Below are 22,840 nucleotides of genomic sequence, written 5' to 3'. Positions count from 1 at the left end.
AGGACAATTTCTACTGAATATTCTTTTAAATAGAGAAGACTCCTTTATGTGGATATTAAAATATAATCATGATTACAAAAATTCAGCTCACCTACATTTTTGTATCTACTACATGAAGTGAAGTATACCTGTATTTCATTAGGACTGTGAATATCTGGAGCAAATACTTGACATATTCCAACTATGTGACAAATATTTTTTTCCTAACAAAACACTCCAAAGGAGAAACCACTGGTTATTTATTGTAATTGAAGGTCAAGTATAATATGTATCCACTGAAATCATAGTTTTCACTCGTAAGACTGTGGCTATGCAGACCTTCCTCGACTTACCCTTACCCCCACCCCCACCCCAGGGGGTATGCATTCCTATAAACCCATCATAAGTTGAAAATATCCTGAGTCGAAAGTACATATAACACAACTCACCTATTGGACATCATACCTTAGCCTGTGATGTTGTATCTTAAACGTGCTCAGAACACTTATACTACTTCACAGTTGAGCAAAATCATCTAACACAAAACTTATTTTTTAACGGAGTGCTGAATCTCTGTACTTTATTCAACACTGTACCGAAAGGAAAGCCAGAATGGCCGTACGAGTGCAGAAGGGTTGCCAGCATATCAGTCACCCGTCCTTGTGACTGAACGGCTGGCTAACCGGGAGCCACAGCTCCTGCGCGGCAGCAGCAGGAGAGGGCTGCACTAGCCCGGGAAAGATTAAAATTTTTAATTCAAAATTTGAAATATGGTTTCTACTGAATGCATATCGCCTTTGCAATATTATAAAGTCAAAATTAGAGAAAGACAGGTATCCTATGATTTCGCTCATATGTGGAATTTAAGAAACACAACAGATGAACATAGGGGAAGGGAAGGAAAAATAAGATAAAAACAGAGAGGGAGGCAAACCATAAGAGACTCTTCAATACAGAGGACAAACTGAGGGTTGCTGGAGGGGAGGTGGGTGGGGGTGGGGTTAAATGGGTGATGGGTATTAAAGAGGGCACTTGTTGGGATGACCACTGGGTATTACATGAAGGTAGTATATGCAAGTGATGAATCACTGGGCTCTACTCCTGAAAGCAAGACTACACTGCATGTTAACTAACTTGAATTTAAATTAAAAAAACAAAAACAAAAACAGATGCAACACATAGGAACTATGTTAATGACAGAAGCTGTAAATAAAGATTTTTAACAAACAATCAAAGTATCGTTAAGTCAAACTGTTTTAAGTTGGGGACCATCTGTATATACTCTGGAGAAGAAAATGTGGTTTTTTAAACATTTTTATCTTTTCTAAAGTTCATTTATTTTGAGAGAGAGAGAATGTGAGAGCAAGTGAGCACGAGCGGGGTAGGGGGAAGGACGGGGAAGACAAAGAATCCCAAGCAGGCTCCATGCTCAGCAAGGAGCCTGATGTGGGGCTTGATCACATGACCATGAAATCATGACCTGAGCCAATATCAAGAGTCAGATGCATAATCGACTGAGCCACCCAGGCGTCCTGAAAATGTGTTTTTAAAGCTCTAGGTCTCTCCCCTTTATTGTATGGCACTGTGCTCATGATGTATTTTCTAAGTTCATGATCATCCCACAATATCCTCTGCCATATAATTTAACCATGGTTTGTTATCTTTTGTTGTCTGGATAAACTCTATGAAGTAGTTAATTATACGTACTACCAAAATTGGTGAACAATAAGCATTTGACTTTATGGTTTTTTAAAAAAACACTGAATTGTGTCCTCATTAAAGGAAATGAGGCTTACAGTTTCCTTCTTGTGGCTATAAACATAATTTAGGATGTTCATCATGGATATACGTAACAGGCACACTAGATAAAGAGAAGAATTTCAGAATTACAACACAAAAAAGGCTGTTGGCTCAGGATACATAAAAACTGTCATTACTGTGGAGTAAGAGGGGCCAGATAGGACACAGGAAGAAAAGGGGGAAACGAGTCTTAGGGCAGGTGATCTGTTAAGGTGCCGTCAGGTCTAGCCTGCTGACCTCAGGCAGCACAGCAGGGCACCAAGCCAGGAGACAGAAAGAGTCATCTTGCAAACGCTTTCATCCCAGGAGATCACGTGTATTTTCTTGGCAGGGTAGCCTAATATCTAACAATTCTCACCGAGCTGGATTTTCCATACCATGTGTTAGGATTAAACTGTCAATTCACATTCAGAAACTGCTTTGGATTGGAGTAGGAAGAATTCAGATATTAGGATCCCCATTCAAACTGCTTTTTTAAGGAGGGATAACCATATATCCTGAAAAATGAGAAAATAAAAAATGCCTGTATCTAATCAGCCAAAACTAATGAAATCTCCACACCAATACTGGCAGATGTGAAAACCCCTGCATAAAACAGTATTTTCTATATAAAACAGTATGAATGAAAACCTAATGCTGGGTGCTCCTGGGGCAGGATGTGCAGGGCAAACCAGGAATTTCTCTCATGCGTGTGTGTGGTAGTTGGGGATGGGAGGGAAACGGCATTTCTTGGGCAAGGCCACGGACTTCACGGTCTCCAGGCACAGAGAGGAGAGAGGCTGGCAGTTCCACACAAAGCATTCTTCCCTCACTCCCTACTTGCCGAAGCTACTGCCCTGAGGACGCCTGGCTACAGGGAAGAATGAGGCGTGGTCCCTGCCCTCACATCTGGTAAGGAAGAAAACACCCAACCAACAGTTACTACAGAATGTGGAAAATGTTACAGAATGTGCTCTTGGCACACAGGAGGTGCTCCTGGAGCACCTGGCTAGCGAGCCAGACTGACTAACTCTGCCTGGGTGGGGAGCAGAGGAAAGGGCAGACTGTGAAGAGTCTTCAAGGATGGGTGGACCCTCCCTGGACAGACAAGGGGCAAGGGCAGAAGGAACATCATGTGCAAAGGCAAGAAAGCAATACGAATTCAGGAAACCAAAGTAGCCCACTGAGGCTAGTATGTAGGGGAACGGCGGCCAGAGAGAAGGCTACAGAGCTAAGAGAGGTCACATGATGGCCTGGATGCCTTCCCAAATCCCACTTAATTGACAGTAATGAGTGTGAAACTCTAACAGAGAGCTGGAGAGAGGAGGTCAGCAGGCAGAGAAGCCAACATCTAGAAACTGGACAGCAGATGGACACATGGTGAGTGACCAAACAGACCAGAGCAAGTAAAGGCCCAATCCTACAGCAAGTTAGAAGATAAGGAGTAAGCTGATTTGTGCCATGGAAGCCAGAGACCCTTCCCCAGGTGGAGGTGAGGGTGGAAGTACGGAGAAAGAACAGGCAAAGTTTCACATGTCTTCTCCCATCCACACAGACAGCAGGTGCACATTGTCTGATCCCCTGGAGGGGCTAAATGGAAGCCCAGGGCGAGGGGCCAGACACACACACAGCTCAGGGGCCTGCAGTAAAACACCAGCAACTCAATGTGAGAAACGAGCCCACCGCAGTCACTAGGTAAGGTACGTGCAGAAGGACAGGCCCAGGCACTGCCTCGCAGTGAAGCCCATCACTTAGCAGCACCACCACCCCCGCACCCCAGTGTCCAGGTCATTTTTTAGTCTCCATCTCTAAAATATGAGATGACCAAAGACCACCCAGACATGTGAGAAAAGCATCTAATATGAAAAAGCAGCCAAAACAAAGCCAGAAAGAACCTGAAGGAAAAAGATGGTGAAGAATACAGAGGGATACTTCAGAATCTCCAATTAATATCTTTATATTGTTTCATCCTCTGTGAAATATGAATATGATGCTATTTTTAATTTTCTTTTAATGTTTTATTTTATTTTTGAGAGAGAGAGACAGTGTGAGTGGGGGAGAGGCAGAGAGAGAGGGAGACACAGAACTTAGAGTGGGCTCCAGGCTCTGTGCTGTCAGCATAGCCCAATATGGGGCTGAACCCACGAACTGTGAGATCATGACCTGAGCCGAAGTCGGATGCTTAACCAACTGAGCCACCCATGCACCCCAATGCTCTTTTTTTTAAAGCACAACCAGAAAACAAAAAAGAGTTCTTAAAAAATTAAAAACGCCATTAATTTTTTGAAGGTCAAAGAAAACTTCGAAGATATTGCCCAGAAAATAGGATAAGCAGGCAAAGAAAAGAAACTGGGAGAGAAAAGATATTAAAATCAGATCATCAATCTAGAAGGACAATATCTGAGTAGTAAGATATCCAGAAAGAGAAAATACCAAAGAGCTAAAAGAATGAGTTGCAAAGGGATTGTCATGTCCCAGCTAAACAAGGGAGGAGACATATAAAGCAAATGTCTTAAAATTTCCAATACCCAGAAGACATGTTCCACCAAAAGAGGGTACCACCAAACCACAAAATAAAAGTGCATGATCCCGGAAATAGGGGCTCCCATACCAGGGGAGACAAGGGAACCAACGCCCAGGGTACCTACTAGCTGTGCTGTTGGCGCGGGGGCCCAAGGGCCATGGGAGGAACAGCACCAGAAAACCATCTCCTGAGTGGTGGAATATATTCCGAAAGGTTTCTAATATTTTGGAGAGTGTAGGGATTAATCTGATTGGTACCCAGACAAACAGTAAATAAGGCAACTTTACTAACTGTGGGCAAAGCCAAGGACTCACGAGGCAGCCATTCAACCTTGGTTGTATGTGCCAATTGTCTATGAATCCCATGTTCACCATGGAACACTGACCACCAACTGTGGAGACAGGAGCACGCAGGGAAGCGGGGCATGGGAGAGAATAAGGCTGCGTACAGAAAGGGGTATTCCAAGACAACCAACTTCTCATTTTCCAGGTAGGAAGTTAGTAGAGAACACCTGAGGCTCAACAGTCAAGATCAGACAGAACAAGGCTTTAATTCAGAAATATGGAGAGAAACACAAAGAGTTAAAATAAAAAGTGCCTGCCACAGGGAGTGGGAATCTGGGAGCAGGAGTTAGGGAGTGGGAATCAGAGAGTGGAAAACGGGGAGTAGGAATCAGAGTGAGAAGCAGAGTAGGAATTGGGGAGTGGGAATCGGAGTGGGAGTCAGAAAGTTGAAACTGGAGTGGGACTCGGGGAGGGGAAATAGGGGAATAGGAATCAAAGTGTGAAGGATAGCACTGGGAACTAAAAGGTGCCTGTGTGTTTTAAACTTTTTTCATTATAAGCCTACTAGTACTATTTGACTTTTAAAAACTACAGCTCTTTGGGGCACCTGGGTGGCTCAGTCGAGCATCCAACTCGATTTGTGCTCAGGTCATGATCCCAGGGTCGTGGGATAGAGTCATGTGTCAGGCTCCGTGCTGACTGTGTAGAGCTTGCTTGGGATTCTTCCTCTCCCTCTGCCCTTCCCGTGCTTGTGTTCTCTAAAAAAATAAATAAGCAACAAAAACTACAGGTATTTAACAAAAGCTAGTAAACATAAAGTTAGAAAGGGACCAGATTGTATAGAGAGGAACCAGACTCATATGTTTATCTTATAGATTTTCCCTCAAAAACAAAATGTTAAGACACAAGCCCAAATTCGCATCTAACACAGACAGAAGCAGAGTGGTCCTGCCCTCTCCTCCCAGGAGCCCCCTCCATCCCTTGCCCCAGGAAGGCAGCTCCACAGTCTGCAAGCAACTGCTACAGGCAAAGGGAGATCTTTAACTTCAACGACGAGGCAGCTGTGTGGTTCAGTCAGTTGAGTGTCCGACTTTGGCTCAGGTCATGATCTCGCGGTTCGTGAGTTCGAGCCCCTGCGTCAAGCTCTGTGCTGACAGCTCAGACCCTGGAGCCTGCTTCAGATTCTGTCTCCCTCTCTCTCTGCCCCTCCCCCACTCATGCTCTGTCTCTCAAAAGTAAGTCAATAAATAAATAAACAAACAAACAATAACTTCAACAACCTGAAAAGTCACTCCTTCCCTTACCACACGGGAACCAGGAAGGAGGCAGCCCAGTGCGGCAGAAGCAGCCACCGAGGAACAGAGGGAACCAGCCAGGGAACAAAGCTGGAGAAGAGGGACAGTGGGAAGAACCTGTAAGTCACCAAATCGAGCAGTCCTATTACAGAGTGCAAGGTGTGTGAGAGCTTAGACACCTGCACTTGAGCTGGTTTGAACATAACCATCTTTAACATGTAAATACAAATAAATCATCCCTGACACGGAAGTATTTAAGAAGTGGAATCACCAGGCCTTGGTGACCAAGAGGAGGCTGAAGCCAAGGAGGAGGGCAAGTCCAATGTGAGTGGTCAGCAACAGAAGAGAGGGCAGGGAAGAAGACTGCCGTGCTAAGCGGGGCCCATGCTGGATTAAGTGGGGTCCAGGCAGGCAGCCAGCTCAGCGGGAGGGACAGACGGTGCACACAGAACGCAGCTCGGGGAGCCTGCATACTCAGGTGGGAGCTGACAGGCTGTGGCAGTGGGAGAAATCAGCCCAAAGGAGAGAAAAAGGGAAAAACCCCATGTTGGAGCCCTAGACAAGTGGACCAGGTGAGGAGGAGGAATGAGTGCAGGAGGGCTTCCAGGAGCAGGGTGTGGGGGTGTGGATGTGACAACCCAGGCCTCACTGTAGGCTCGGGGAGAGCAGTGTCCAGAAAGCATGAGTGAGGCCTGGAAATGCGGACTGGGGTCACAGACGCCTCGGTCGGAGTTGGAGAGGACAGTGTGGGAGGGGGCAAAGTGAAGCCCCAGGCTGCTTGGAGGACAGGCTTCACATGGGGCAAGGATTCTGTGGCTCTGGGGGCCTGGGGAGAGAGACAGCTCTGTCAGAGCAGAAAGCAGGAGCAGCTGGAAAGAAAGGCCAACAGTCGAGGACTGAGATCCCTGAAAAGGACCACCGAGTCAGGGAGGAAGCTGCAAGGCCCGGACGACCCACATGCATTTGTATGTTATCCTTGCACAGAGGTCACGCTAATCCACTCTGGATCATTCCAATTTTAGTATGTGTGCTGCTGAAGTGGGCACTAGATGAACTACATGGCATCTGATCTGGGGACTGCACTGTGAGTGACAACGAGTACTGCTAACTTCCCTAACATGTACACAGTTTCCATGCCTTGGGATCCCCTTAAAATAAATCCAAATGGTTCACACATCAAACTACAGGAGCTGTGGTAGAGAAGGGAGACCCAGAAAGAGAAAAACGAACCACTAGCCTAAAAAGTAGTTCTCTGCAGGCCTCCTTGTGCCCATGGCAGAGGGGTTCTGGGGAGCTTTCTTCTTGTGAGGTGTTCTCCCAAGAGGGGTGGGAACTAGAGCTTTCTTCCTGTAGTTTAGGTGTGCCCTTTCACTCAGAACAGGAACCACAAAACTCTTCCTCACCCAACCTAAATTCCTGAGATGAGAGTCTGAGGATTTTTCCTTCCATCCCATCTTCCATGGACACAGATCCACCGGATGTTCACTGTTCTAGGAGAGCCTAGCTCTTGCCCACACACACTGGATCACGTGCTGGCATCTCCACCTTTCCTGATGGAAATGTACCTCAACTTCTCAACAACTTTTTCTGGTTCAAAGGCTCTCAAAGTGGACTCATGTTCACCTAAGACTCAAAGAATACAGGATGGATACATGTGAGTGTGTATGTTTCAAAGCAGTTTCCTGTATCAAGAGGCATGGTGTTCCCCTAGACCCCTGGAGAATGTACAGGGGACCAAGCATCCTCCTCCTACAGCACTCTGTTGTGATGCTGGGTGTTTCTTAGTAATGGCAAAAGCTTCACTGCTGCATTATTCTTGACCAACTTGGGACCCACAGATATTTTTTCCCCATATTTATATTTATTTCTCTGACATTTTCTATTTACACCATTTGTTGTTTCTCCCAAGCCCTACAAATACTGTTCTATTTATAAATACATCTCAAGTTTATCAAGCTGAATTTATGTGTCTTTTCTGTGAATTTTCTATTCTTCAAAATATTTTTTGACAACTCATATTTTTTATGAGGCCGTTAAGAACTGAATGTTTGTATCCTACTCAAAATTCATATACTGAAGGCTTAATCTCTAATGTGACAGTATTTGGAGACACAGCCTGTAAAAAGGTAAGGTAATTAAGGTTAAATGAGGTCATAGGGATAGGGCCGAAAACCAGTGGGACTGGTGTCCTTATACAAAAAGGAAGAGATACCAGGGATGAGCATACACAAGAAAGGTCACATGAGGTCACAGAAAGATGGTGGCCACCTGCAAGCCAAGGAGAGAGGCTTCATGAGAAACCAGACTTGCCAACGCCTGATCTTGAACTTCCATCCTCTGGAACTGTGAGAGAGAAATGTCTGTTGCTTAAGCCCTCCAGCCAGCAGAATTGTTACAACAGCCTGAGGAGACTAAGACAGTCTTTACCTACTATATAAACTACAAGTAGGATCATATTTCCTTCTTGCAATTTAATGGAAGATAAATTTTAGCCTAAAATGAAACACATCACTTGGGAAAAAAAAAACCGCTGTGAGTATAGATGAAATTAAGAACATGCTATGAAAAACTAGTCTTGTTTTCACAAAGGTTCCATCAGAATCAGCAACCCTCAGTGGGATAACATGACATTATACACTTCTTAATGTGGCTCAGTGTAAATGATAATTAACTATTCTTACCAAAACTATTTAATCCAAATTTAATCTCAACCTAACTTCCCATTGATAGAAAATACAGAGGCCAGTAGAAATTAAATGATACTATGGGTAAACAACTGTGCAAGTCCAGAGTGTGGAATATTCTACAAGGTAACCACACTAAACTTGTTAGAAAGGCAATGTCATTTAAAAAAGAAAAAAAGAGGAAACTTTTCTAGACTCAAGACATAATAAACAATTGCTGTATACAATTCAGATCTTGGTTCTAAGTAACAAAAAAAATAAATTTTAAAAAAGGAAAAAAACCTACAAAACTCATTCTTGTAACAATTGGAGAGCTATGAAGAGCGCCTGGGTACCAGCTAATATCACTGCTAATTTCCTGGGGGTTAAAATGTAGGAGAATGAACTTATTCTTAGGACAAGCATATTGAAATGTTTTGGGGTGACATGTCATAATGTCTATAACTGATGTTCAAAAACAGTACTACAAAAAATGTGTGCATGTATGAAGAGAGAGGGAGAATGGAAGGCAGGCAGAGGAAGAGGAGGAGAGCATACATAAATATGGCAAAATATTAGTTGCTGAATTTAAGGCAAGTATATTCTCTCAATTTTCTGTAATGTTTGAATATATGAATAACAGAAAGCCGGGAAGGATTATCCCAAAGGTCACCTCTAAACTGTCTAGATCAGGATGTAAAGGGGTCAGTTCATGAATGGAATCCTATGAGCTCCCACCCAACATTCTATGCAAAGTGACACATATAATCATGTTATGTGCACATGCACATTTTTCCAGGAAAAGGGTTGCCAATTTCCATCTAGGATTTAGTCTATAAACCCCAAAAGTGTTGGGCACCTGAGTGGCTCAGTCAGTTAAGTGTCTGACTCTTGGTTTCAGCTTGGGTCATCATCTCACACCTCATGAGTTCAAGCCCCACGTTGGGCTCTGTGCTGACAGCGTGGAGCCTGCTTGGGATTCTCTCCCTCTCCTTCTCTCTCTCTCTCTCTCTCTCTCTCTCTCTCTCTACCCCTCCCCTGCTCATGCTCTCTCTGTCCCTTTCAAAAATAAACAAACATTAAAATACACACACACACACACACACACATATATAAAAAGAAAAATACACAAGTAGGAAAACAGCTAGACTCTTATCTAACTCACTTGTCAAATAGTACTCCTTTTATTTTAAAAAGTAAGGAAGCAGCCTAAAATCCTGTATGATTAGAACTATCTCAAGATGTGAGGAGGCAGCTTCATCCTGGATGGTGTTTTACTCTACATGAAGTGCAGGAGGTTCTCCAGGAGAAGGGAAGACACACCCTGAGTTGGAAGAGGCAGAGCTTTAAACACCAACTCCCAATGTAAGAGCTCAGGACACTACATTACAAATTGTCTTTTTTCATTAATAATTTTCAAACCGAGCAAGATATATGAAAGAGTGACAAACATGGAGGAAGGAATTTTATTTTTCCATGTCTCAGTTCAAATGTGATTGATGGAGTACCCCATATATCTCTTCGCCCTTTTCAATTCTTACAAGGACCCTTGTTGCTTCAGTGGTCTGCAACCTTTCTGAGAGGTAGCAAGTGCAGCACTTTCCTGAGTGAAATCCCACCCATTGGGCCAAATACAGAACCGGTAAACGCAATCTTTCAGAGAGAGCTTGTGGACCAGGAGACCAAACACGGGCCTAAGTCACGCTCTGGTCCTACAGACAGGTCTACAGAGCCAAGCCCAAGCCTGGCTTAGCCTGGCTTAGCCTGGCTTTAAGCTGCAGTCCATGGGGCGCCTGGGTGGCTCGGTTGGTTAAGCATCCGACTTGAGCTCAGGTCTTGATCTCCTGGTTCATGAGTTCGAGCCCCATGTGGGGCTCTGTGCTGACACAGCTCAGAGCCTGGAACCTGCTTTGGATTCTGTCTCCCTCTCTCTCTGCCCCTCCCCCACTCATGTTTTCTTTCTCTCTCTCTCTTTCTCAAAAATAAACAAACATTAAAAAAAATTAAAACTGTAGCCCAGCTGCCCCCTTCATGGCCACGACACCATGCTGCCTGCTACACAGGTAACTTTGTCAGGACAGAGCACAGGATGTTTGTGGGTCTGTCTCATCTGGCCTCCACCATCTCAAAGGCAGGTGCCAAGTCTCACCCACCGTGTCCCCAGCATGTCTGGGTCCTGTGACTGTCACATTCCCTGTATGCTGTCTGTTAGGAATACTGGCAGACACAGCTCATCAGGGGACTATGACATGAGCCTCCCAGGTTCCACCCCTATAGGCAAGGGAAGAATGCAAAGCCAAGACTTCCACTTACATATTTTTAAGTACTTTCACATCTGTTCCCTCATTTGATCATTACAAAAGCCCTGGGAAACAGGAAGGAAATAATTCACCACCCCCCTACCCTGAACAGAGGAGGAGAGGTGCAGGGAGGGGTGTCTGTGCAAGGCTACTGAGTGGGCTGCAGCAGGCTTCTTCAGCTGATTCCAGGAGCAGTAAAAACCTACAAAACCACAAGGGCACAATAAATTCAAGTGCTTCATACAGACACACACATACGCCTCTGGATAATTAGGAGACTGGTGGGGGGGGGGCGTGGAAGAAATGTGTTGAAACTATTTCTTTGTAGCTCCCATAATAGTCATTTTGAGAAAAAAGAAAAAAATATTGACCATTTTTATTTGAAAAAAAAAAAAAAAACGGAAGCAAGAAATGTTTAGTGATTAGTAGAGAGCAATTCAGTTAAAAAAAAAGAACGAAAAGAAATAAGACTCAAAACTGAAAGTTATCGTTCCTTATTATACTAATGCTTGCTTTTATCAACATTAAACTAAAATCTCTGCTATGAAATGTCCTGGCACTTTATGGATTTTGCTGTATTTGGAAAACACAAGCTTTGTATTTACAAAGCTTTTCCCTTTTGCTGGAAGCTGAGCTATCCCAGCCTGAGTGGCAGGGCCCTGGCTGTGGACGGATTGGTGACTGCAGGGCAGCCTGCTGACAGTGAAGCTTCTTGTACTCCTGCTTTTAGGTAATTTGGCCTTATTAAAGTACCTGGGGTATTGTCCGTTGGGGAATTGCCCTCGGCAGGCCCCCTGGGAAAAGAACCATTAGGGAAGAAAATGAGGTTCCGCAAGAAATCGTGTGGCCTTACGTTTAGCCCTTGCCATCCCCTATGGAGACTCCTCTACTTACAGGAAGGATAGTCTCATGCATTTGCCAGCAAAGAGGGACTATAAAGGAGAGACATATGGATTTGAAAGCCTCACTCTGGCAACTAAGGAGTGTATCTCTGGGCACAGGTGACTTCAACCCCTAGGCCCACCTGGCCCCCCGGAGGCATTCCAGATGATGACTGAACCTAGTCGGTTAAGGTATAGAATGGTTCATTAATTCCTAGGTGCACTGTCTCTCTGAGAATGTATGAGGCATGGGTTTCTAAGGCTTTTTCGGCCCCTTTCTGGCACCTCGGACCGAGGCAAACACATTGTTCTGGCCTCATGTGGTTAGGAGGTCATGTCCCTGTAACTGTTCCACTTGAGGTGTTGAGAAATGGAGGGCCTTTCACGAGAACAGCAAAGCAAATGCTTTGTAGATTATAGATAAACACAGATGCATAATGGAATAATGTAAGAAATTAATCAATAATCAAAGGGTATGCGGGAAAATTAGGGGGAAATCGCCATGTTATTTCTTAAAGGTTGATTACACATAGGAACATTTTCAAAGTTAGGTAATGTTAGAAAAACATAGATGACATATGCCACAGGGAAATCACTAGCAAATATAATGCCAAGTTTGCTACAATAAATCGGCCAGTTCAACACATTACTGTTGTCTGTGTCCATTTTTATTTTTTGTTTTTATTTTAGTTTTATTTTCACCGATGCCGTTCTTCCTTCGGGAACCCCTGGTTGCTGGAGCTGACCTCCGGCACCATTTGTAAAAAATAAATTATTATTATTTTTTATTTAAAAATGAATTATCAGAGGTGCCTCACTGTCTCAGTCAGTTAAGTGTCTGTTCTTGATTTCGGCTCAGGTCAGGATCTCACATCGGGCTCTGTCCTGACAGTAGAGAGCCTGCTTGGGATCCTCCCTCTTCTCTCTCTTTGCCCCTTTCCCGCTTGTGTGCACGTACATGCCCTCACTCTCAAAATGAAATAAACGTTAAAAAAATGAATTATCAATATATAATTTTATTAGGTTATTCTATATTATTTTATCATGAAAGTAAAACAGATACATTAAAGAAAATTTTAAAATGGGTTTTAAAACGAATTTTAGAAAATGACCCCAAAGCTCATCACTATAAAACAACCTACCTGTGGCGTTTTGTTTCCTTTCAGGTCTTTTAAGTAAATGGATGGGTTTCTTTTGGTTGTTTAATGACGTGATAATCTTATACCACATACACCATTTCATATCCTGATTTTTCCCCTCAACATTATATCATAAGAACTCTTCCAGATTATTACACTGTCTTTGTAACCACAATCCATAATTTCCTGAACTTAAACTGTATAATCCTTTAAGTGGTAATACCACAGTTTACTTACCCAGTCTATTTTTAGACAAGTAGGCTGTTGCCAAATTTTTACTATCACAAATAATGTTTTAATGACTGTAACTTTTATTTTCTTCCTTTTTGTTTTTAGATAAATTCCTAAAGTATATTACCAGGTCAAAGTGGACAATAATTTTTTTAGACTTCTGACATATTCTGCCAAATTCCTTCCCTAAAGGTAATAGACATTATTACCAGCAATGGTAAGAATCCTTTAACTGAACTCTTATCATTAACCAGGAAATCACCTGTACCATTTTATTATTTTTTTGCTAATAAGTGAAACTATTTCCTATGTTATTTTGCATTTTTTTTCTGAAAATGTATATTTTTCCACCATATGATTACTGACTAGTTGAACTTCTTTTGTGAATCATTATGCCCATTATCCATTTACCAACTGGCTATTTACACAGATTTAAAAGTACATCTGGGGGCGCCTGGGTGGCTCAGTTTGTTAAACGTCAACTTCAGCTCAGGTCATGAGCTCATGCTTTTGTGAGTTTGCGCCCCACGTTGGGCTCTCTGCTGACAGCTTGGAGCTTGGAGCCTGCTTCGGATTCTGTGTCTCCCTCTCTCTCTCTGCCCCTCCCCTGCTCTTGCTCTCTCTCCCTCACTCTCTCAAGAATAAATAAAAACATTAAAAAGTACATCTGTATGAATATTTTCCATAATTAAAATGTTAACTGAGTGTTTACCATTTGGTGGGAAATATTATTTCTCCCATCTATGGTTCACTTAAAGTTTTAATTTTTACCTGGACACATTCACTGTTGTTTACCTTCGTGATTCTTTAAGAGGCTTCTGAGTCAGCTTCCCCCTCCCCATTCCCTTCCCTATATGACTGTGTGCAATCAATTCATTTCCTCCTCAGCTCACATGGTTTTAACATTCCTTACACACCCATAATCAAGAGGCTTTACCTGTTGGTCATCAGGAGTCCATATGCCACATGTGATTTGACTCTCCAGGTTTATCTCAGATGACCAGTGTCTTTGTCCGCTGACAGAACCAACCAGGACAAACCCATCTCGATATGAAATAAGTGCTTGAGTTCCATCGTGGCTCCATGTGAAATCACTCACCTTGAGACACACATAGACACAAGATGTCAATTAATCTGAAAGGGAAAGCACTTTTAGCAAAGGCTATAGTCATTAACTTAGCCTTTGGCTAAGAGTTAGATGGTCTTAAAGAGAACAGTGCATAAATACATCATATGTACTGTAACACTAACATATAATACAAAAGACCTCATTTGAAAAGCAAGTGTCAGTGAAGAGCTAAGTGTTTCACACATGTTAATTCTTCAAGCTTTGTTCATGGGAGGGATTATCATGCCCATTTTCCAGAGAAAACAGACACAGAGGGGATAAGTAACTTATCCTTGATCATACACAAGGTGAATGGCAGTGTTAAGGATGACCCAGGGTTGTATGGATCCAGTGTCCTTGCTTTTTACCATTGTTCTATGGTCTCCCACCTATGGTAACAGATTTGCCATTAGTGTCTCTGGGTCATCTATCAAAATAGGAAAGTTCTCAGTTTTTGGTTATATACCGTCCTCAGCCTTGCTAATAATATCCCCTTAATCAAAATGAAAAAATAACTTAGGGGTGCCTGGGTGGCTCAGTCGGCTGACCATCTGACTCTTGATTTTGCCTCAGGTCACGATCCCAGGGTCATGGGATCAAACCCTGTATCGGACTCCACGCTAAGTGTGGATCTGCTTAAGATTCTCTCTCTTTCCCTCTACCCCTCTCCCTTGCTCGTGCTCTCTAGAGACTCTCTCTAAAGTAAAAAAATAATGATAATTTAACTGGAAAAATTACACATACTTGGGTGTTGTTTGATGCGTTCATTGTATTTACTCAAATAAGCCCATTTAAAAAATCTTTTAATCTATTAATGAAGTAAATTGCTTCTACTGACTTCCTCAAATTATACTACCCTTGCATGCCTACAACTAGCCCAACCTGGAGATGAAGTATTGACTTTGATACACACAGTTGAAGTTGATTTACTGATGAGTTCAGAAATTCTACAGCTGTATTCATGAGTGAAACAAACTTATGATTTCCTTTTGATAATGTCTTTGTATCTGGATTTCTCAAAGTTATGTTGATCTCTCAGAATGAGTTGGACAGTAAGTACTCCTTCCTTTTCCACTGCCTGGAACAATTTATATAAACTGGGATAACCTATTGCATGAAAGTTGGGTATAACATGCCTATGCATCTGAATTTTTTTGTGGGAAGATTTTTAACCATTGCTTCAATGTACTCAGTAGTTTTAGTACAAGTCAAGCTGTTAAGCTTTTTATTTCCTCTTGAGTCAGTTCTATTGAATTACTAAAAAAAAATTTTTCAGTTCATGTAAGTTTTCCAAATTGTTGGCAAGTAGCTGCTGATAGTATTTATTATCTTTTTAAAAATCAACTTCATTGAGCTATAATTTGTATACATTAAATAAAGTTCTCAGCAGTCAATCTCCTATGCTCATCCTTGGTTCAAGGCAACCAGTGATCTAATTTCTCTCACTAGTTGCTTCTTCTTGAATTTTACATGAAGGGAACTGTATAGTATGCTCACTTTTGTGTATGGCTGCCTTTACTCAGTACAATAGTTTAAGAGTATTCTAAATCCTTGTGTGCATCGGTAGTTCATTCCTTTTCATGAAGAGTAGTATTTCATTATATAAATATACCACAACTTATTTATCCACCCAAATTGCGAGGCATTTAGCTTGCTTCCAGTATTTGGCTACTATAAAACTGCTACGAACATGCATGTGTAAGACCTTTGGTAGATGCGTGGTTTCATTTCTCCTGAGTGAATACCTGAGAGTGGAATTAATTGCTAGATCATATGGTAAGCATGTTTAAATGCATAAGAAATTACTAAATTATTTTCCAAAGTGGTTATGCCATTTTACACTCCTTGCAACAGTGTATGAGAGCATTAGTAGGTTCGCTCCTCACCAGCACATGGTGTTGTCAGTCTCTTTTGTTTTAGCTATTCTAGTGAGTATGCAGTGGTAGGACACTGTTCCTAATTTGCATTTCTCCAATGTAGTCATGGTGAGTATCATTTCATGTTCTTATTGATCATTTGCACATCATCTTTAGGGACATGTCTGTTCAAATTCCTTGCTATGTGTACGTATTCCCCATCCACTCATACATATGTGCTATGTGTATGTATGAATACTCACATAGATGTATACGTCTACATACATATGGATATATATAAGCTTCCAACCTTATTTTGTTATAAAAATTCTATATACAGGGGCGCCTGGGTGGCGCAGTCGGTTAAGCGTCCGACTTCAGCCAGGTCATGATCTCGCAGTCCGTGAGTTCGAGCCCCGCGTCAGGCTCTGGGCTGATGGTTCGGAGCCTGGAGCCTGTTTCCGATTCTGTGTCTCCCTCTCTCTCTGCCCCTCCCCCGTTCATGCTCTGTCTCTCTCTGTCCCAAAAATAAATAAAAATGTTGAAAAAAAATTAAAAAAAATTCTATATACAATCCTTTATAAGATATGTGTGCTGAAAATAATTTCTCTTACTCTGTGGCTTGCCTTTTCATTTGCTTAATGGTATCTTTCAAAAAGTGAAAATCTTAAATTTTGATGAAGTCCAGTGTCAATTTTTTTTTTCTTTCATGGTTCATGCTTTTTGTGTCTAATCCATTGAATCTTTACTTAATCTAAGGTTTCAAACCCAAGGTTTACAGAGAAGTTTAGTTTTTACATTTATATCTGTGATTTACTTACAGTTAATTTTTATGTAGAGTATGAGGTCAGAATCAAGGTGTTGTTTTGTTTTGTTTTGTTTTGTTTTTGTTTTTAAATACAGATATGCAATTGTTTCAGCACCATTTGTAAAAAAGAAAATACCCCAGATGTTACCTAGACTTACTGAGGTGATCCTTTCACAATACAGTTGACCTTTGAACAACTAAGAGCTTAGGGGTTGCTGATGCCCTGCAAAGCTGAAAATTCCATGTGTAACTTTGACTTCCCCCAAACTTAACTACTAATAGCCTACTATTGACCAGAAGCCTTATCAATAGCAAAAGCAGTCAATTAATACATATTTTGTATGTTTTACCTATTATATACTGTATTTTTGCAATCTAGTGAGCTAGAGAAAATGTTATTAACCAAATCATAAGGAACAGAAAATACATTTAAAGTACCATATATTTTTTTCTTTTTAAAGTTTTTATTTAAATTCCAATTAGTTTACATACAGTGTAATATTAGTTTCCAGTGTAGAATTTAGTGATTCATGTAGATTCTGGTGTAGAATAAGTGATTCACTTATATACAACACCCAGTGCTTATCACAACAAGTGCCCTCCGTAATACCCATCACAAATTTAACCCATCCCCTTTCGCACCTCCCCTCCAGCAACCCTCAGTTTGTTCTCTATAGTTAAGAGTCTGTTTTCAGGTTTGCCTCTCTTTTTTATTCCCCCTATTCCATCTGTTTTGTTTCTTAAATTCCACATATGATTAAAATCATATGGTATTTGTCTTTCTTTGATGGATTTATTTCACTTAGCACAATGTACTCTAGTTCCATCTATGTTTTGCAAATGGTAATGGTAAATGAGTAGTATTCCACTGTGTGTGTGGAATATATATACACACACACACATATATATACATATACATATATATGTGTGTATATTATACATATGTATATATACACACACACACACTCCACATCTTCTTTATTCATTCACCATGCAACGGACATTTGGGCTCTTTCCATAATTTGGCTATTGTTGATAGTGCTGCTATAAACATTGGGGTGTACGTATCCCTTTTAATCAGTATTTTTGTATCCTTTAGGCAAATACCTACTCGTGCAATTGCTGGACTGTAGGGTAGACCTATTTGTAACTTAAAAAAATTTTTTTTAACGTTTATTCAACTTTTGAGAGACAGAGAGAGACAGAGCATGAGTGGAGGAGGCGCAGATAGAGCGAGACACAGAATCTGAAGCAGGCTCCAGGCTCTGAGCTGTCAGCACAGAGCCTGACGTAGGGTTCAAACCCATGAACCATGAGATTGTGACCTGACCTGAAGTCAGACATTTAACCAACTGAGCCACCCAGGCAACCCTATTTTTAACTTTCTAAGGAATCTTCACACTGTTTTCCAGACTGGCCTCACCAGTTTACATTCCATCCAAGAGTGTAGGAAGGTTCCCCTTTATCCACATCCTCACCAACACCTGTTGTTTTCTGTATTGTTAATTTTAGCCATTCTGACAGGTGTGAGGTGATATCTCATTGTAGTTTTGGTTTGCTTTTCCCTGATAATAAGTGATGTTGAGCATCTTTTCATGTGTCTGTTAGCCATCTGGATGTCTTTGGAGAAGCGTCTATTCATGTCTTTTGCCCATTTCTTCACTGGATTATTTGTTTTTCGGGTGTTGAGTTTGATAAGTTCTTTATTTATATTTATATTTTGGATACTAACCCTTAATCAGATGTCATTTGCAAATATATTCACCCATTCTGAAGCCTTTTAGTTTTGTTGATCATTTCCTTCACTGTGCAGAAGCTTTTTATCTTGATGAAGTCCCAACAGTTCACTTTTGCTTCTGCTTCCCTTGCCTCTGGTGATATGTCTAGTAAGGAGTTGCCCCAGCCAAGGTCAAAGGGGTTCTCCTCTAGGATTTTGATGTCTTCCTGTCTCACAGTTAGGTCTTTCATCTATTTTGGGTTTGTTTTTGTGTATGGTGTAAGAAAGTGGTCCAGTTTCATTCTTCTGCATGTAGCTGCCCAGTTTTCCCAGCACCATTTGTTGAAGAGACTGTCTTTTCTCCACTGGATAGTCTTTCTTCTTCATCAAAGATTAGTTGACCATATAGTTACAGGTTCATTTCTGGGTTTTCTACTCTGTTCCATTGATCAATGTATGTTTTTATGCCAGAACCATACTGCCTTGATGACTACAGTTTTGAAGTGATGCCTCTGGCTTTTCTTTTCTCTTTCAAGATTGCTTTGCTATGTGGTTCCACACCAGTTTTAGGATGGTTTGTTCTAGCTCTGTGAAAAATGGTTGTGGAATTTTGCTAGGGATTGCATTAAATGTGTAGAATGCATTGGGTAGTACAGACATTTTAACAATATTTGTTCTTCAAATTCATGAGCATGGAAAGTTTTTCCATTTCTTTCTATCATCTTCACTTTCTTTCATCAGTGGTTTATAATTTTTCAGAGTATAGATCTTTTTGCCTCTTTAGATTTATTCCTAGTTATATTAGGTTTTTGCTGCAATTGTAAATAGGATCAATTCCTTGATTTCCCTTTCTGCTGCTTCATTATTGGTGCATAGAAATGCAACAGGTTTCTGTACAGATTTTGTATCCTGTGACATTACTGAACTCATGTATCAGTTCCAGCAATTTTGTGGTAGTGTCTTTTGGGTTTTCCATATAGAATATCATGTCATCTGCAAATAGTAAGAGTTTGACATCTTCCTTGTCGATCTGGATGCCTTTTACTTCTTTTGTTGTCTGACTGCTGAGGCTAGGACTTCCAGTACTATATTAAATAACAATGGTGAGAGTGGACATCTGTCTTGTTCCTGACCTTAGGGAAAAACCTTCCAGGTTTTCCTCATTGAGGATGAGGATGTGGGTTTTTATTATGTTCCCTCTAAACCTACTTTGTTGAGTCTTTATCATGAATGGATATTGTACTTTGTCAAATGCTTTTCTGCATCTTTTGAGAGGATCATATGGTTCTTACCCTTACTTTTATTAATGCAAATCTTGAACCATCCTTGCAGCCAGGAATAAATCCCACTTGATCATGATGAATGATTCTTTTAATGTACTGTCGGATTCGATTTGCTAGTATTTTGTTGAGAATTTTTGCATCCATGTTCATCAGGGATATTGGCCTGTAGTTTTCTTTTTTAGTGATGTCTTTGTCTGGTTGTGGAATCAGGATAATGCTGGCCTTACAGAATGAGTTTAGAAATTTTCCTTCCATTTATATTTTTTGGAATAGTTTGAGAAGAGCAGGTATTAACTCTTCTTTAAAAGTCTGGTAGAATTCCCTTGAAGCCATCTGGCCCTGGACTTTTGTTTGTTGGGGGATTTCTGATTACAGATTCAATTTCTTTACTGGTTATCAGTCTGTACAAATTTTTTTTATTTCTTCCAGTTTCACTTTTGGTTGCTTAGATTTCTAGAATTTATCCATTTTTTCCAGATTGTCCAATTTGCTGGCATATAATTTTTCATAATATTTTCTTATTGTATTTCTGTGTGGTTGGTTGTTATTTCTCTTTTCTCATTTGTGATTTCATTTATTTGGGTCCTTTCTCTTTTCTTTTTCATAAGACTGGTTTAGGGGTTTATCAGTTACATTAATTTTTTCAAAGAACCAGGTCTTGGTTTCATTGATTTGTTCCTCCACTTTTTTTTTTTTTTTAAGTTTCTGTATCATTTATTTCTGCTCTAATCTTTATTATTTACCTTCTGCCGGCTTTAGGCTTCATTTGTTGTTCTTTTTCTAGCTCCGTAGAATGTGTATTGAGAGTTTTCTTGCTTCTTGAGGTAGGACCGTATTGCAATATACTTCCCTCTTAGGATTGCCTTTGCTGCATCCTAAAAGTTTTGGACTGTGGTGTTTTCATTATTTAAAGAACAACTGCTTAACCCAATCACTCTTTAGTAGGATGTTCTTTAACCTCCATGTATTTATAATCTTTCCAATTTTTTTTCTTGTAGTTGACTTCAAGTTTCATAGTGTTGTGGTCTGAAAATATGCATGGTATGATCTCAATCTTTCTGTACTTGTTGAGGGCTGATTTGTGATACAGTATGTGATCTATTCGGGAGAATGTCCCATGTGCACTCAAAAACAATGTGTATTCTGCTGCTTTAGGATGAAATGTTCTTAATGTATCCGTTAAGTCCATCTGGTCCAGTGTGTTATTTGAAGTCATTGTTTCTTTGTTGATTTTCTGTTTAGATGATCTGTCCATTGCTATAAGTGGGGTGTTTAAGTCCCTACTATTATTGTATTATTATCAATGAATTCCTTTATGTTTGTTATTAAGTGTTTTATATATTTGGGTGCTTCCAAGTTGAGGTCATAAATATTTACAATTGTTAGATCTTCTTGTTGGATAGTCCCCTTTATTATGATCTAGTGCCCTTTTCCAACTCGTTACAGTCTGTTGGTTTTTAAGTTTATTTATTTACTTTTGAGAGAGTGAGAGTGAGAGAGGGAGGGAGGGAGGGAAGGAGGAAGGGAGAGGGAGAGAGAAAGCATAAGCAGGGAGGGGGAAGAGAGAAGGAGAGACAGAATCCCAAGCAGGCTCCATACCATCAGCACAAAGCCTGATGTAGGGCTTGAACTTAAGAAACATGAGATCATGACCTGAGCCGAGATCAAGAGTCAGACGCTTAACTAACTGCACCACCCAGGCACCCCAGTCTTTGGTTTAAATCTAGTTTGTTTGATGTAAATATTGTTACTCTGGCTTTCTTTTGACATCCATTTGCATGATAAATATTTCTCCCTCCCCTCACTTTAAATGCACAGATGTCTTTAGGTCTCAAATCTCTTGTAGGCAGCATATAGTTGGGTCTTTTTTAAATTCATTCTGACACTCTTTATCTTTTGATTGGAGCATTTAGTCCATTTACATTCAGCATAATTATTGATATGTACTTAGAGCCATTTTATTACTTTTTTTGTTGCTGTTTCTGGAGATTTCCTCCGGTCCTTTCTTGTCTTTTGTCACTTTTGGTCTTTTCCCTCCCACTCAAAGTGTCTCCTTTAATATTTCCTCCAGGGATGGTTTAGTGGTCACAAACTCCTTTAGTTTTCGTTTGTCTGGGAAACTCTTCATCTCTCCTTCCATCTTGAATGATAGTCTTGCTGGATAGGGTATTCTTGGCTGCAGATTTTTCCCATTCAGTGGGTTGAACTTCTGGTTTGCCAAGTTTCTGTGGAAAGATCTGCTGCCAATGTTATAGCACTTGCCTTGTGAGAAAGGGACTTCTTTTGTCTTGCTGCTTTTAGGACATTTTCTTTATCACTGTATTTTGCAAACTTAACTACAATATATCTCGGCATTAGCCTACTTTTGTTGATCTTGTTGGGAATTCTCTGTGCCTCCTGGATTTGGATGTCTGTTTCCTTCCCCAGGTTAGAGAGGTTTTCAGCTATGATTTCTTCAAAAAAAAACTTCTGCCCCTTTTTCTCTCTTCTTCTTCTGGGACTCCTATGACACAAATGTTATTATGTTTGATGGAGTCATGGAGTTCCCTAAGTCAACTCTTGTGATCCACAGTTTTTCTTTCCCTCTTTTGTTCAGCTTCATTATTTTCCATAATTCTATCTTCTATATCACTTATTTGTTCTTCTGACTCTCCCATCCTTGTGGTCATTATATCTGGTCAGTTTCAAATCTTAGATGTTGCATCTTTCATTTCTGCCTGATTGTATCTTAGCTCTTTTATCTCTGCAGTAAGGCTCTCCCTGGTATCTTCCATACTCTTCTCAAGCCTGGTAGAGTATCCTTACGACTGTTACTTTAAATTCTGCATGAGGCATATTACTTAGATCTGTTTTGTTTACAGCTCTAGCTGTGACCTTTTCTTGTTCTTTCTTTTGGGATGAATTCCTCTGTCTTCGTATTTTGTCTAGGTCTCTGTCTTCTTTTTTGTCTTAGAAAAGCTCGTTATGTTCCCTATTCCTGAGAGTAATGGCTT

At 40.8% G+C, this 22,840-nt stretch overlaps 1 protein-coding gene and 1 non-coding gene across 4 annotated transcripts in view; both read right to left on the bottom strand.

The window, feature by feature from the left end:
* The window catches only part of TULP4 (TUB like protein 4), a 242,158-nt gene that overhangs the window by 53,957 nt on the left and 165,361 nt on the right, over positions 1-22,840 (bottom strand). For all 3 annotated transcript variants that reach the window (XM_023254539.2, XM_023254540.2, XM_023254541.2), the window contains one exon: positions 14,013-14,174. In XM_023254539.2, coding sequence (XP_023110307.1) covers positions 14,013-14,174 — 162 coding nt within the window. The remainder of the gene's footprint in view (positions 1-14,012; positions 14,175-22,840) is intronic.
* LOC111560679 lies at positions 6,801-6,907 on the bottom strand. The gene has a single exon (XR_002742671.1). It is a non-coding gene; the product is annotated as a U6 spliceosomal RNA (small nuclear RNA).

This window comes from Felis catus, chromosome B2 (assembly GCF_018350175.1).
Source record: "Felis catus isolate Fca126 chromosome B2, F.catus_Fca126_mat1.0, whole genome shotgun sequence".
Classification (NCBI taxonomy): Eukaryota; Metazoa; Chordata; class Mammalia; order Carnivora; family Felidae; genus Felis; species Felis catus.
This window is presented reverse-complemented; position numbering and strand designations above follow the sequence as displayed.